We start from the raw sequence: 17707 nt of genomic DNA on the forward strand, positions 1-17707 counted from the left end.
GTCCCTTGAACTGCAAGGAGATCAAACCAGTCAATCCTAAAGGAAATCAACACTGAATATTCATTTGAAAGACTGATGCTGAAGCTGAAGCTCCAATACTTTGGCCACCTGATACAAAGAGCCAACTCTTTGGAAAAGACCCTCCTGCTGGGAAAGACTGAAGATAGGAGGAAAAGGGGGCAATACAGGATGAGATGGTTGGATGGTATCACCGACTCAATGGACGTGAGTTTGAGTAAACTCCAGGAGATGGTGAAGGACAGGGAAGTCTGGCGTGCTGCAATCCACGGGGTCACAAAGATTTGTACACAATTGAGTGACTAACAACAAAATTTTGTTCTTTCCAGCCACTATGACAGATGAACAGTAAACAGTATTACATTGTGGTTTTAATTTGCATTCCCTGATAAAAACTAAATGGAGTGCCTTTTGATATTTTGTTAGCCACTTTTATATCTTTTTTCACGCAGTGCTTGTTCAAGTCTATTGCCATTTTAGGGGAGCAGTAATGAGATTTAAGACTGTTTTTTCTTTACTTACACGTTATACATTGTGACTATAAGGCCTTTGTCCTTTATATAGGATGTGAGTATTTTGTAGTACTGGATGGCTTGCTTTCGCATGATGCTAAAGACATCTTCTGATGACAAAAATTGTTAGTTTTACTGTAATTTTATTGATGTGCTTTGTGTGTTCTGTTTATTTCTAAGGATGTGAAGAATTCCCATATTATTCTCTAGATACTTCATTGTTTTCCCTTTCTTCCTGGAATTTATTTTTATTATTAGTATGAGGTAGAAGTCAAATGGTACTTTTCTCAATATGGATGGTTAACAGATCCAATAATAATAAAGTTTTTCTTAAAAGATATGAATAAATATTGACAGACACTCGCTGACTTGCTAACCAAGCTGAAGAATGGCCCACTTCCATCACAGCCCTCTCTAATGTATCAAACTTACAGAGGGACAGAGGTCTTACTTTATCCTATAGAGATGTTGGTATTATTATAGAGATATTTTATTTTAGGTATCAGTAGGCTGTGCTTACAATGTACCCAAAGCTTTTTCAATTCTATTTGAGTCTGTCCTGTGGATTCTGCCTAAGGCCTGGGCAGAGTTCTAACCATTAGCCTCTTCTTAAAATTTTTGGTATGCTAATTAGGAAAAGAGCCTCACATGGAAGATTCCATTAGTTTACCTTTCAGTTCAGTTCAGCTCAGTCGCTCAGTTGTTTCCAACTCTTTCCAACAGACCCCATGGGCTGCATGCAGCACACCAGGCTTCCCTGTCCATCACCAACTCCTAGAGCTTGGACAAACTCACGTTCATCGAGTCAGTGATGCTATCCAACCATCTCATCCTCTGCCATCCGCTTCTCCTCCCGCCCTCAACCTTTCCCATCATCAGGGTCTTTTTCAATGAGTCAAGTTTTCGCATCAGAGGGCCAAAGTACTGGAGCTTCAGCTTCAGCATCAGTCCTTCCAATGAATATTCAGAACTGATTTCCTTTAGGATTGACTGGTTTGATCTTTTTGCTGTTCAAGGGACTCTCAGGAGTCTGCTCCCACATCACCATTCAAGAGCATCAGTTCTTTGGTGCTCAGCTTTCTTTATGGTCCAACTCTCACATCCATACATGACTACCAGAAAAACCATAACTTTGACTATACAGACCTTTGTCGTATAAAGTTCAACTTTCTGGGATGGCTTTTCTCTCTCTGATATTTCCCAAACTTTTTCTGGACTTCACCTTGCCTTCCTCTGGCACGTAACTACCCACTTCTGTGACTGGACCACATTCTGCGTTGGGAGGACAGAGAAGAGGCAAAAGCAATGGACTTGTGTAGACTCTTACGATCACAGTTCCACATTACCTGGAAGACTCGCACCTCTTGGAGATCTTGCTCGAGCAGCTTTCCCCTCCCAGGCATTTTAGCTGCAGCTAATGTCACTGCCTCAAGGCTGCTTGGAATTGGGGATGAGTAAATTTTTGAAAAGAAAGGAAAATTGGGGGGTGGATCTCCCCTACTCTCTTTGTAGCTTTAATAATTTCCTGTTCCACAGAATAAGTCAGAAATAGAGGATTTGGGGACTTCCCCAGCACTCCAGTGGTTAAGACTTTGCCTTCCATTGCATCTGGGTGCAGGTTTGATCCCTGGTCAGGGAAACCTGTGGCTCCCAGGTTCCATATGCCACAGGCGTGACCAAAAATTAAAAAAAAAAAAAGAACTGGAGGATTTTTCCAGGATGTTTTCTGTCTAGACCACAATAGTCACTCTAAGTTTTCACACCACATTGAGGCTGAAGTCAGAGGAGACTGGAGGGGAGAAACCATTAACTTTCAAACATTTCAGGGTGTTTCTGAATTTTGGTGTTCTTCCCTGATCTGTCCAATGAAACTACCCAAGCACATCATCCAGGTTTTATAGTTGAGACCAGTGGGACATAAAGAGAGATGTATGTTTATATAATGTTTCCTGGGACTGGAAACTAGATGATGAATTGATTTTTGACAGAGTTGCAAAGGCATTTCAAAAGGAAAGACCAGTCTTTTAAAGATATTCAATGTCAGCCATTAGAGAAATGCAGATTAAAATGATAAGATACTACCACGGGGGCTTCCCTGATGGCTCAGGCGGTAAACAATGTGCCTGCAATGCGGGAGACCAGAGTTCAATCCCTGGGTCAGGAAGATCCCCTGGAGAAAGGCATGGCAATCCACTCCAGTATTCTTGCCTGGGAAATCCCATGGACAAAGGAACCTGGAGGGCTACGCAATGAGTCAGAAAATACTGAGCAACTAACAAGATACTACCACATCTGAATGGCTAAAATAAAAAAAATTCTGACAGTACTAAGTATTGAGGATTTGAAACAACCAAAACCCTCATACTTTCTTAGTGGCAAAGCAAAATGATACAGTCACTCTGAAAAAATAGTTGCAGTTATTATAAAGATAAATATACATTTACCAAATGATTCAGCAATCTCACTTCCACTAAAGAAAGTTTCTTTAATCTCACTAAAGAAACAAAAACTTATGTGTGCACAATCCCCTACAAGTTATGTATCTTGTCCAGGGCAGCATTATTCATAGTTGCCAAAAAGTGTAACAAGTCATATCTATCCAAGGGTGGATGAATAAACAAGACTGGAGTCTATTCATTCAATGGAATACCACTTAACAACAAAAATGAAATGAACTACTGATGGGAAAAAAATCAACTTGGATAAATCTTAAAAGGAGTATGTCAATGGAAAGTAATCAGTCTCAGGAGATAACATACTGTATGTTTCCATGAACATGACATTCTGGAAAAGGCAAAACTCTAGTGACAGGGTACCAGCCAACAGGTGCCAGGATTTATGGATGAAGAAAAAGCATCAGTGTAAAGGAGGCCCTATGAAGGATTCCTTGACATTCTGGAACTGGCCTATGGTAGAGCTGATGATTACAAGAAACCAAAAAGCAAGAGAGCTCCAGAAAAACATCTATTTCTGCTTTATTGACTACGCCAAGCCTTTGACTGTGTGGATCACAATAAACTGTGGAAAATTCTGAAAGAGATGGGAATACCAGACCACCTGACCTGCCTCTTGAGAAATGTGTATGCAGGTTAGGAAGCAACAGTTAGAACTGGACATGGAACAACAGACTGGTTCCAAATAGGAAAAGGAGTACATCAAGGTTGTATATTGTACCCTGCTTATTTAACTTATATGCAGAGTACATCATGAGAAACGCTGGGCTGGAAGAAGCACAAGCTGGAATCAAGATTTCCAGGAGAAACATCAATAACCTCAGATATGCAGATGATACCACCCTTATGGCAGAAAGTGAAGAGGAACTAAAAAGCCTCTTGATGAAAGCGAAAGAGGAGAGTGAAAAAGTTGGCTTAAAGCTCAACATTCAGAAAACAAAGATCATGGCATCCGGTCCCATCACTTCATGGGAAATAGATAGGGAAACAGTGGAAACAGTGTCAGACTTTATTTTTTGGGGGGCTCCAAAATCACTGCAGATGGTGATTGCAGCCATGAAATTAAAAGACGCTTACTCCTTGGAAGGAAAGTTATGACCAACCTAGATAGCATATTCAAAAGCAGAGACATTACTTTGCCAACAAAGGTCCGTCTAGCCAAGGCTATGGTTTTTCCAGTGGTCATGTATGGATGTGAGAGTTGGACTGTGAAGAAGGCTGAGCGCCGAAGAATTGATGCTTTGGAACTGTGGTGTTGGAGAAGACTCTTGAGAGTCCCTTGGACTGCAAGGAGATCCAACCAGTCCATTCTGAAGGAGATCAGCCCTGGGATTTCTTTGGAAGGAATGATGCTAAAGCTGAAACTCCAGTACTTTGGCCACCTCATGCGAAGAGTTGACTCATTGGAAAAGACTCTGATGCTGGGAGGGATTGGGGGCAGGAGGAGAAGGGGACGACAGAGGATGAGATGGCTGGATGGCATCACTGACTTGATGGATGTGAGTCTGAGTGAACTCCGGGAGTTGGTGATGGACAGGGAGGCCTGGCGTGCTTCGATTCATGGGGTCGCGAAGAGTCGGACACGACTGAGCGACTGAACTGAACTGATACATATTTTAGAATTCATATGGCTGTATCCCACCAAGTGGAATTTTACTGCACAATAATTTTAAAAGACTTTATAGGAATGAAAAACAGAACAGACAAGAAATAAACCAGATACCTTCAAAGAAAAAAAGACTGTAATATAGCAAATTCGTGGAGAGTATGAGAGGAGGCATATAATTAGGCCTGGTTTCAGAGGAATTTGTAAGTCTAGTTTGAATTATAAATGTGAAGGGAAGCTTTTAAACAATGGATTCTCATAAATTATGTTAAAAATCATTTTTGCTGTTTTGAATATAATAGATTGATAGACTGAAGGAAGAATCAGGTTTTATGCATGGATTAAATGTATTGACACAGGGGGAGCAGCAGTGCCCATAACTGAGCTAGAAAATGCTATTAATAGAAAAAAGAGCTGTTTGCCAAGACAGAAAGTTTAGGACATGTTATTTTGAATTGTTAGTCAACATTCTGGTGAAAATGTGATGTTACTGATATCACTCTTACAGAAGTATGTTTTAGTCTATAGTGTTCTAAATCTCAGCATTGAAAATGAGACATGGAGCACTGGTTTAGCTAAGTTGCAATAAACTTGGCACATTTTTACTCGAGCCATATTTGGTATTTTGGTTTAAAAGAACAGTTGGGACCTATATGTCTGTTTTCTTCTATAGCAAAGCCAGGGAGAGAATTCCTGAAGAAACCTCCAATATAATAAGATTTAATTTATGGTTTCTACTTAGGGAAATCTGTATCTTCAGGCCTTATTTCCATTCACATATCCATTATCATAATTTTACTTTGGAAGAGGAGGACTTGTATTTTTCATTCTACCAGCGTTCTTTGTTCTTATAGCATTAAAAAAAAAAGAATGTTTATAGCACATACCCCTCTGGGCTATGCCATTTTGATACTAATGACTTAGGTTTACCTCTCTCCTTGTTACATCTCTCCTTTTTGTCTTTTGAAATATCTTCGTGGACAACATGATTGCTTCATTTTCCTAAATCTTGGTCACTGTATTAATTTTAAATTATTCTTCCCACTCACATTCTTACTTCTATAAGGTCATCTGTGATTATTCTTGTTTTTAATTGCTAAACTCCTATTTTTTTCTTTCTTTTTCTCTTCTTTAGATCCCTAACCCTTTCCTTTCTGGATCCTCCAAAATAGTTTCACCATTTCTTTTGGCACTTTATTCCCACTAAGATGGCTATAACCAAAAAAAGAGAGATAAAAAAAGAATGTTACTGAGAATATGGTGAAACTGGAACGCTCATACATTCCTAGTGAGAATGTAAAATGGTGCAACTCATTTGGAAAATGGTTTGCCAGTTTCTCACAACGCTAAGTCCAGAGTTACCATATGACTTATCACTGCCCCTCCCAGGTACATACTCAGGAGAAGCAAAACATATAGCCACACAAAAACTTGAACACAAATGTTCACAGTGGCATAATTCACAAGAACCAAAAAGAGGTAAAACTTCAAATGCCCATCAACCAAAAAAGGAGAAATGAAAAGTGTCTTATCCATACAATGGAATATTATTTAGCAATAAAAAGCAATGATACACTGATACATACACATCATGGACAAATCTTGTAAACACTGTCACAGGTGATAGCATCCAGTCACAAAAGAGCACGTACTGTATGATTCCATTTATACGACAATGTTCCGAATAGGATAATCTATGGACAGGAACTAGATCAGTGACTGTTTAAAACTTAGGATGTCTGAGAGGGATGGGAAATGACTACAAATGTGCATACAGTTTATTTGGGGGGTGATGAAAATGTTCTAAAATTACTGTGAAGATGGCTGCAGAGCCATTGAACTTTACGATTTAAATAGATGAGTTACACTTTAAATATCTCAATAAGGCTATTTTAAAAAATAAATTTAAATTAGAAAATGAATTGAAAATTAAACAACTGTATGTAAAATTGGAAGTTTCAAATTTTCTAGTGTTCCTATATGATTTAGGAGTAGGAAAAAAAAGACACTGATTAACATTAATGCTGGTTAGAAAAAATATACATGTTAAAATTTAAGGATAGTCATCAAAGAAAAAATATAAAATGTATAATCCTTAAACTGATAAAAGGAAAAAAATAAAGGATATTAAAAGGATATTCAATTTCTTAGAAAGCAGGGGAGAAGAAAGAAAGATGACTTGAGAAAGCATTTTAAAAAGTGAAAAGATGAAGAAAAAACTAAAATACATTAGTAATCACAATAAATAGAAATTTATTAAACCTGTCACTTTAAAAGTCAGAGATTTTTCAGATTATTAAAACAGAATAAACAATGTCCAGTTATTTGTGGTGTACAAGACACATTTAAAATCTAATAAGATAAAAAATGCTGAAAGTAATTAGATTTACGAGGGAAATTCTAACAAAATGATACTAAGTTTATATAAAACAAGATATAAATTAAGACTGAAATTTCACTAGAGACAAAGAGAATTCAAAATTGTTAAAACAACAATTCAAACTCCTCTTTAAATAATGGATAGGAACATCAGGTAAACAGAAGAAAGGAAACAGAGAAGTAGAACAACACAATAAACCAACTAGTTAACAGACATATATAAAACACATTGCCAACAACAGGATACACATTCTTCTCAAATGCACATGAGATATTGTCCAGGCTATACATATTTTAGGTCACAAATTGTCTCAATAAATTTAAAATAATGGCTATCATGAAATGTATCTCCTTCAACCACAGCAAAATACAGCTAGAAATAAATTAACAGAAAAAAAAAAACCTGGAAAATTCACAAATTTGGGGAAATGAAACACCAGACTCTTGAACAACCAACAGCTTATAGAAGAAATCACAAGGGAAATCAGAAACTACTTAGAGACAAATGAAAATGAAAACAGAACATATTAAAACTGATGGGACTCAGCGAAAGTGGTGCTAAGGAAGAAAGGTTTAACTATAAATGTTCTCATGGAAAAACAAGAAAGCTCTCAAATCAACAACCTAACTTTAAACTTAAGGAATCAGAAAAAGAACTAAACCCAAAGTTAGCAAAAGGAAGGAGATAATAAAGATTAAAACAGAGATAAATGAAATACAAAATAATAGAGAAAAATCAACATAACCAGCAATCGGTTCGTCAAACAGAAAAACAAAACTAACAAACTTTTGGCCAGATTTACTAAGGGGGAAAAAAAGGCAATAAGATTCAACTTACTAAAAATAAATTAAAAATAAATATAGTACAGATAATACTACTCATCCTAAAATGATAAAAAGGATTTATTAGAGTGTTTTATGAACAAATGCACACCAACAAACTGTGTAACCTAGAGGAAATGGACAATTTAGGAATTTGTGATTTAAGGAAAAAACAAAAGCAACCAAGCTTGAATCATGAAAAAACTGACTGAATGTCTAGAACTATGACTAGTAAAGAGACTGAATCAGTAATCAAAAATCTCCTGACAAAGAAAAGCCTGGGGCCTGATAGCCTCACTGATGAATTCCACCAAGCATTTCAAAAAGAACTAATACCAATCCTTCTCAAATTGTTCCAGACATTAAAGAAAAGGAAACAATTCCTAACTCAATCCATGTGACCAGCATTATCTTGATACCAAAGTCAGACAAAGACACAAGAAAAGTACTAAAGAAAAGAACTAACATTCTTTATGAATAATGACACAGAAAAAGGGAAATTATTATTATTAAAAGAATTATATATGGTGACCAAAAAGGATTTATTCTTGAAATGCAAGGATGGTCTAACATATAAACAGCATCAATGTCATACACCATATTAACAAAAAGGGGGAAAGCTCACATAATTATCTGGATACCCATATCCATTTGAATTTTAGGACCCTAAGTAGCCCAAAAAAATCTTGAAAAAGAACAAAGATGGAGGATCCACACTTCCAGATTTCAAAATTTACTACAAATCTACAGTAATCAAGAGAATATGATACTGGCATAAAAATGGGCAAAAGAATAGACCCAAAAAAGACATGAATGGCAAATAAGCACATGAAAATGTTCTTATCAGCAGTAATCATTAAAGGAATGCAAATCAAAACCACAAAGACATGCCAAGCTGCATCCACTAGGATGGCTACTATGAAAAGGAAGGAAGGAAGGAAGGAAAAGAATGAAAATTGCATGTGTTTGGTGAGAATATGGAAAAATCGGAACCCGTGGCACTGCAGCTGAGAATGCGGACGGTACAATTAAACAGTATGGAGGCCCTTCAGAACGTTAAAAATAGAATTACCATATGACTCAGCAATCTCACTTCTGGGAATATACCCAAAAGAACTGAATCAAGATCTTAAATACATACTTATATATTCAAATTCACAGAAGTATCATTCTCTACAGCTAAACAGGGAAGCAACCCAAGTGTCCATCAACAGGTGAATGGATAATCAAAATGTGGTATATATAATACATATAACGGAATATAATTCAGCCTTAAAAGAAGGGAAATTCTTACATATATCACAGCATGAATGAGCCTTGAGAACATTATGCTAGGTGAAACAAGCCAGTAACAGAAGGACAAGTATTATATGGTATTACTTACATCAGATAACTAGATTAGTAAAGATCATAGAGACAGAAAGTAATCACCAAGGCCACACTTTCTGAGCATGGCGGTGACAGCAAGGAAGGCCTGATCCTGAGAGATGAGTAACTCCTCTGCACATGCAGTTTGACTTGAAGACTCACCACTGACCTTGTCAGACTTTACATATGACTGCAATGGAATCTAAATCACACAATTAGGCTCTTCCATTCAGCTTTCGTTTCTTCCTGCTCCACTTCACAAATGTCAGACTGGCACTGTGGTCTAAAAGATCTCTCACCTTCTCCCCTGATCTTTCCGTCACAAGAGTTCCCCCTAATACATTCACTGCATGGCTAATGCCATTCTGGTCTCCACTTCTCTGAGGACTCATAGTCTAAGATAGCAGGAGGTAAAACTGAGATTTGTAATTGGCTCACTCACTACTTGGCAGGCTAAAGGGAAACCACCCATGTTGCTTGATTCAGCCCTGGAAGAAGACTTCAACTGCTAAAGATTTCACCAGTGGTGATCTGGGGAAAATGTTTTCAAAAGATAGTGGAGTTGGATAATTACTGAATGTTTGCATTAACCCGGCAAAGGGCTACTGAGAGACTGAAGGCCATTAACAAATATTACAGGCTAAATATAAGAGCCAGGGGGTCTCTTTTATAGCTTTAATTCAGACCCGTATCCCTGACAGTGGAAGAGCCAATATGAATGAGCAGCAGACTAATGATCCAAGGGTGAGAGCTGCAGAGCTCCAGAGATGATAGACTGCTCAGCTAAAGCAGTCCTCTTATGTAAAGACCATGGCCATGCTTGGGAAAATTGGAGCTCTTGAAATATGGGATAGGAATATCTAAAATGAAATATCTAGATGGATGTTTTTGAGGAAGTCAGTTCAACAACTATAGAAACAATAGGGTCGTTTCCTCAACAAGCTATCAACGTCTCCTCTTCTGGTTGCTAGACTGATAACTAGGGTTTAATGACAGCATAATGCATCTTGGGCTGATAAAAAAGGAAGGAGATTATATACTTGGAAGAGTTGCAAGAATTGGCTAGCAGGTGATGGCAACAGCCAGGGGAGTATAACAGGAATTAGAAATCAGTGGTATCTGATCCTGGGGGATGGAATCAGCCAGGATTCATGAATTTTGGTGCACAGTCTCGGACCAGGAAATGCAATACCCCATGGAAGACTCCAGGGGATGGTGCAAAGTTGAAGAAGAAGTGACTCTTAGAAGTCTGGATAAAGCAATGGCCAATGCAAAGTGAAATGGAAAAGCCTGAGTTCCCTGAGAAGACGGAAGAGAAAGAGAATAAAGAAGCTGACAGGAGGAAATGTGCCAGAAAGAATGTATTGTGTAAGGTCAGAAGAACTACCACAAGATTACTTTCCATGGGATGCATCATTTCACCAAGGCCATGAGGAATCTGCTGATGAAAGGGATCATCTGCTAAGTTCAGTGATGGCTTTCTTCTGAAGAGCAAAGCTAACAACAGGAGAGGCAGTGACAGAGCTAGGCGTTAGGTGATGGAGTCCCAAAGGGAAAAAGACCAAGGGTCAGTGTTTAACTGTCAGAATCCAGGGGTCACAATTAGGATAATGATCAACAAGCCTGGAGAAGCAGACAAGGGTGCTGCCCAACAAAGACCTGTGGGATGACTAATAACGGATGTTATCTATATGAGGAGCAAAATAGGTGGGCAGCTAACAATGGTGCTACTTAACATTACTTGAAGTAGGAATGGAGGGGTAAAGGCTGAGAGTTGTTGCCCCAAGAGACGATTGTGATCCTCTGCTCAGTTCCAAGATGAGTTAATTTACAAATCCAGAATCCACTGACTGAACAGGTAGCTGAGTTCACAGAAGAAAGGTTGTCTTGAAACATCTTGAAAAGTGTATAAAATGATTCCCAAAGGAACATGTGTATGACTACTTTTAAGAGATTCGTGTTTATTTGGGTATATACACAAGTATATTTATGGGTATATACTCAGTGCAAGACAAATTAATATATATTTTCATTAGTATAAGACACAGGGTTAGTGATGACCCAGATAGCCAATGACTAGAACACCACCAAGGCCCCTTGTTAGAGTTGGGGTGTCTCCAGGGTCCAGATAACAAATTCTGGCTAAATCCTGGCTCATACTGGGAAACTGTGTCTATACATATACCCTGTGATAATGGCATCCGGTCCTATCACATCATGGCAAACAGATGAGGAAAATGTAGAAACTGTCAGATTTCATTTTCTTGAGCTCCAAAATCAATGTGGATGGTGAATGCAGCCATGAAATTAAAAGATGCTTGCTCCTTGGAAGAATAGCTATGACAAACCTAAACAGATGAGGAAAATGTAGAGACTGTCAGATTTCATTTTCTTGAGTTCCAAAATCAATGTGGATGGTGACTGCAGCTGTGAAATTAAAAGATGCTTACTCCTTGGAAGAATAGCTATGACAAACCTAAACAGTGTATTAAAAAGCAGAGGCATCACTTTGCTGACAAATGTCCATATAGTCAAAGCTATGGAAAAGACAATGGCACCCCACTCCAGTACTCTTGCCTGGGAAATCCCATGGACGGAGGAGCCTGGTAGGCTACAGTCCATGGGGTCGCTAAGAGTTGGACATGACTGAGCAATTTCACTTTCATTTTTCACTTTCATGCACTGGAGAAGGAAATGGCAACCCACTCCAGTGTTCTTGCCTGGAGAATCCCAGGAACAGAGGGCTTCCATCTATGGGGTCACACAGAGTCGGACACGACTGACGCGACTTAGCAGCAGTAGCAGCAGCATGGTTTTTCCAGTAGCCATGTACGGATGTGAGAGTTGAATCATAAAGAAGGCTAAATGCTGAAGAATTGATGCTTTTGAACTGTGGTGCTGGAGAAGACTCTTGAGAGTCCCTTGGACAGCAAAGAGATCAAACCAGTCAGTCCTAAAGGAAATCAACCCTGAATATTCATTGGAAGAACTGATGCTGATGTTGAAGATCCAACACTTTGGTCATCTGATGTAAAGAACTGACTGACTCATTGGAAAAGGCCCTGATGCTGGGAAAAATTGAGGGCAAGAGGAGGGAGCAACAGAGGATGAGATGGTTGGATGGCATCACTGACTCAATGGATATGAGTTTGAGCAAACTCAGGGAGATAGTGATGGACAGAGAAGCCTGGCTGCAGTTCATGGGTTCACCAAGAGTTAGACACAACTTAGTGACTGAACAACAACAACAACAAGTGATAATTTCCTTACTTTTCAAGTGTATAATTAGAATTTATGTACAAAGTGGTTAGAGTAAACCCCTACACTGTGTCTCTGGCCTATGAGGTAAGATCCATCAAGAAAGATAAGACCAAGTGGCAACCTCTGAAAATATCCTCCATTTGGTCAAGATGGTAAATCAAAAGCATTATGTAATCCTTGTAGGACAGTGAAAATTAGAACCACCATTTAAAAATCTAAATGGTACAGGGTCCTTGCTATAGCTCCACTTAATTTACCAGGCTGAACTTCTTTAAAATATTCAGACTTTTCAGATTCACAGACTTGCTTTTCGATTTTACATACCAGAAAAGTCTTTATTTCTTAAATGATTTCTTTCAATTTTTTAATTACTCACTGTTGTATATTACAGTACACTACAGGCTCTAACAACCACACCTTTTAATTCTATTACGATAAAGGACATACATATTTGTGTATGTTTATATATGTCTGAATACCTTCGCTGTTCACCTGAAACTATCACAACATTGTTAACTGGCTATACTCCAATACAGAATAAAACCTAAAAGGACTGAGATTCAGAGGAACTAGGTTCTGCTTAGGCTCCCCTGGTGGTTCAGATGGTAAAGCGTCTGCCTACAACGCGGGAGACCCGGGTTTGATCCCTGGGTCGGGAAGATCCTCTGGAGAAGGAAATGGCAGCCCACTCCAGTACTCTTGCCTGGAAAATCCCATGGACGGAGGAGCGTGGTAGGCTATAGTCCATGGGGTCGCTAAGAGTCGGACACAACTGAGTGACTTCACTTTCAGGTAATCTGCTTAGATGGCGCCGAAAGCTAAGATCAGAGCCAGGCTGTGACTATAAATGATCTAACTAGTACTGACTGAATTACGTTTACCACCAGAACTATTCCCAATATAAAAGTCAAAGGCTGACACTGGCCTCCTTTAAACCTTGGCTAAATGAAAGGCTGACCCTTCAGCTATACTACTTCAGTAATACAGAGACAGCAACAGCAGTAATAGTGGCCTGATTGAAGGCTGCCCATAAAAGCTGAACTGTCTAAAACTCTCTTTTAAAATTTAACAGTAAGTCTACTTAATATAAAAATAAACTTAAAAGTATTCTGTCCATGATTTTCCTTAACAGTGAGACAATTCTAAAATCATCTAATTTACATTTCACTACTGAAAAAATTTAAATGATAAAAAAACCATCAAATACATTTTATCTCACACAATAACAAGAGTATATTACTTTGTCTATGATGCCAACATAATAAATAGGATCATCTCTAAGACATGGTACACATTAACACTTGCTTTCTTTTACTTAATAAAAGAGCTATTGAACACACAAATTCAAAAGCTTAAACTAAAACCCTAAACACTTAAATACTTTATCAATTCAGCTTTGTGAATTTTTATACAAAATAAACTTTTCAGTATATTAACATCTACATTATCCTGTCAAAAACTTTTAGTTTTATGCATTAAATAAACCTCATTTGATTATAACCTCTAACACTTTTCAAAAACATTGTAACATCATTAAGTTTTAATATCCCTTAATATTCACAAGTATAAAATCAGAAAGTGTTTAAATATATTTAAGATGTTTCCTCAAATTTCATCTTTAAGGGACAAATTTAAATATGAATGAACTCTGCAATGTTAGTAAGAAATATGTTTTCAGCATTAAATTTTGGAAATTAATGTTTTTAAGTGACAGACCAACCTGATTGTTTTCAGAGCAAAGTGACTAACATGGCAAGGATTCTGACAAGAAGCAAATAACTGAAAAGATAATGTGTGAATTGGAGAAAAGAGTTTAGAAAACTGGAAGGCCGTAAATGGAGATGAAGGAATTAGACTTGCTATGTATGGGCACATATGGGTAAATTAGAATAGCTATCCCAGGGAGGCAGATTTCATCTCAATTATAAAGAACAACTAATTATCTGAAATTAGAAAATGCTATCACAAGAGATGTTCTGTTTCCTGCCATTAAAGGCATTCAGGCATAAGTTAGATCAGTAGTTGGACAAATTGTGTCCACAGGCAGGATTCAGCCTGTGTGCACGTAAAGTCACTTTAGTAGTGTCCAAATCTGTGACCCTATGGACTACAGCCTACCAGGCTCCTTTGTCCATGGGATTCTCCAGGCAAGAATACTGGAGTGGGTAGCCATGACCTCCTCCAGGGGATGTCCCCCACCCAGGGGGGATGGAACCCAGGTCTCTCATGTCTCCTGCATTTGCAGGAAGGTTGTTTACCACTAGCACCAACAGGGAAGCCCATATTCAGGCTACCAGCTATTTTCATTCTAGTAAAGGTTTATTGGAACATAAATAGTCACTCCCATTTGTTTCCAACCTGACTCAGGCTACTTTAGCACCACAGACACCTTATAGCCCACAAATCTTGAAATTATTTACTAACCAGCCCTTTATAAAAAATGTTTGCTCACTCCTGTGGATAAGGGATTAGGAATTCAAGTATTGTATGGTATCTTGATAAGATAACCAATACTTATCATTTACTTAGGTGCAGAGGAAGTACTGGGCATACCATCTGTGTAAAGGACTGGGTTTAACAGGTTCTTTACTGTACAAAGCTTCCCTTGTGGCTCAGCTGGTAAAGAATCTGCCTGCAATGTGGGAGACCTGGGTTCAACCTCTGGGTTGGGAAGATCCCCTGGAGAAGGGAACGCCTACCCACTCCAGTATTCTGGCCTGGAGAATTCCATGGACTATACAGTCCATGGAGTCGCAAAGAGTCGGACACGACTGAGCAACTTTCACTTTCTTTACTGTACAAAGCAGCCCAGACAACGTGGTGAGTGAAGGTCAAAATCATCTGCATCTTTGTGCTGTGATGTGGGGCTATGTCTACCAGAAGGAGGAGACACGATTGTCTAATTCACACAAAGGCACCCTGTGGATCAGTATAAGCTGTACACATCATAATCGTGTTAATAAAGATAATATTTTTTTTTAAGTACTGTATTGACCAACTAGGTCTTTTTATTTTATTGGAGTATAACTGCTTTATAATGTTGTGTTAGTCTCTGCTGTACAATGCAGTGAATCGTCTACATGTATACATATGTCCCCTCCCTTGAGAACTTCCCTCACCACCCACCCCAGCCCACCAAACTAGATGCCATGTCTCAGATATTCTATCAGTGAAACTCAGCTTCTTCTCCTCACCCATTGTTTAGTTACATCCCATGGAAATGAACATAAATGCTCTGTGAAAAGAACTTTTAGGTTTTGAGAAATGCTACAAAATCTATCCTCTCTTTTAGAACGATACACTGCAAATGAACACATTAAAAACTGTGAGATAAAGAGACCTATTTAACTTTAGTATACATAGTATTTTCCAAACATATTTAATTATGGAACTCTTTTTAGTGAACCTACTGTTAACATCTCAAATAACTAAAGTTCTAGGAAATTATGGTATAGTCTAGGTCACATTTAGTACTTCCAGATTACATGCTCTTTGAGGGCAAAAAAATACATCCTTTTTCTCATCCCCTATTGATTTTGTCACATTGCTAAGTACATACAATAACAACTTAAGAAATCCAAGAAATTGATTTTAATGCTAGGAAACATACCTAATCAATATGATGAAAACACTGTTAATTTCACTAATTAAAACAGGCTTTAATTACTTATGTGACAGTAGAACGCAAGGTTATTATCTTCTTTCCACTAAATTAACTAGCTATTAAATAGTAGTATAGCAAAATAATCCTGTAATAGTACATGTCGAATATGTTTCTTCCGCTCTGCAGTATATATTTAAGTACATAAAACTATACAAGACACACTGTATCATATTCAAGGTTAAAGAACTGATACTACCTAACAGATTGACAGGCCATCAGAATACAGATTTAACACATTCAAAGTCAATAAAAGCAAATTACCTGAAGAAGGTGACAAAAAACTGCACAAGATCCATGATTGTGTTGTGTTGTGAGAACGCAATCTGAAAAATCAAAATAAAAGGAAGTTTGAAACTTACTGAATCTATGTTCTTCTTCAAAGTGGTGATGTTTCATGGCATTTGTAAATACAATATTTTTAAATCATCAAGAAATTTGGATTACCGTATTATAAATCATTTGTGCTAGAACCAAAATTTCATTGACAACATCTCATACATCCAAAAACTGAATACAACCTTTACACAGGCTATAACACTAAATGCTTTAAGAAAACTATTATAAAATTATTTCAGTAATCTATGCTAAGATTGTCACTTGAAATCCTATAAAATATGCCTAACTAAAACATGCAAATGCATTTCTACATCTAATAATGGTCATATTTTTCTATCAATACAGTTGATAATTGCTTATGAGATAAAAAAATTAATTTCAACTCTACAAAGGAAACAGAGGGAACTGGTTTTTCTCATGTATTATTGTCTAATGAAGCTGCAATTATTTTGTTATAAACCCCTGAAAGAATAAAACATATTAAAAGTTTATATTTTCATGTTAATGATTTCAGGAGAGAAGTCAATAATCTAAAGTTGTTCTCCACTTTTGTTAACATTATAGAGATCATATTGTAAAACATTTCTTGAAGAAGAATTATTATACATTGTACTAGTCAATAACGTAGCATGTAAGTAGAGAATACTTGATATGAAAAGCCAATTTTTTCACTTATTAGGTGTAAATATCCTGGAAACCTATTTAACCTACTTTTGTCCCATGTGTGAACAGTAATAATAAAAGCATCTACTTCATTGTGTTACAGGAAAGACTAACTCAATTAATAGAAATAAAATTATTACCATAATATCTGGTATATAGTAGGCATAATACAATAAATATCATGCTTTTACATCATGTATAAAGGAGCTGGTCAACACTAGTGAATTTTTCCAGGTAGCTGGAGGTGAACAATTAAGTTCTTGAAATCTCCTTCCCCTTTAATAATCTTTTATGTAAATCTTTCAAAAATATGTAATACAATTTCCACTTCCATTGAAAACAGACTAACAAATATGAGATTTCTCTCATCTTAAAGAACTAAAAACTATACAAAATATACAGAAAAACCATTTTCAGACATTAGACAAAAGGCAGACAGGGATATAATCCATGAGTGAAGGAAAACAAAGGAAATGAATTTCATAATTGTACCAGTTTTCAGGGCAAGGAAATGAAATGGCATTCTAAAATAAGAAATATTGTTTCTTATATAAAACAAAGAATTATAGTGAGTCGTGAAGATAGTTAAATTTTTGTATATACATGAAAGCTTAAATATAATAAC

General features: G+C 37.3%; 1 protein-coding gene across 5 annotated transcripts in view; it reads right to left on the reverse strand.

The window, feature by feature from the left end:
- The window catches only part of ATRNL1 (attractin like 1), an 805870-nt gene that overhangs the window by 453040 nt on the left and 335123 nt on the right, over positions 1 to 17707 (reverse strand). For all 5 annotated transcript variants that reach the window (XM_027529449.1, XM_027529446.1, XM_027529448.1 and 2 more), the window contains one exon: positions 16345 to 16406. In XM_027529449.1, coding sequence (XP_027385250.1) covers positions 16345 to 16406 — 62 coding nt within the window. The remainder of the gene's footprint in view (positions 1 to 16344; positions 16407 to 17707) is intronic.

The sequence above is a fragment of the Bos indicus x Bos taurus genome, chromosome 26, assembly GCF_003369695.1.
Source record: "Bos indicus x Bos taurus breed Angus x Brahman F1 hybrid chromosome 26, Bos_hybrid_MaternalHap_v2.0, whole genome shotgun sequence".
NCBI classification, from domain to species: domain Eukaryota; kingdom Metazoa; phylum Chordata; class Mammalia; order Artiodactyla; family Bovidae; genus Bos; species Bos indicus x Bos taurus.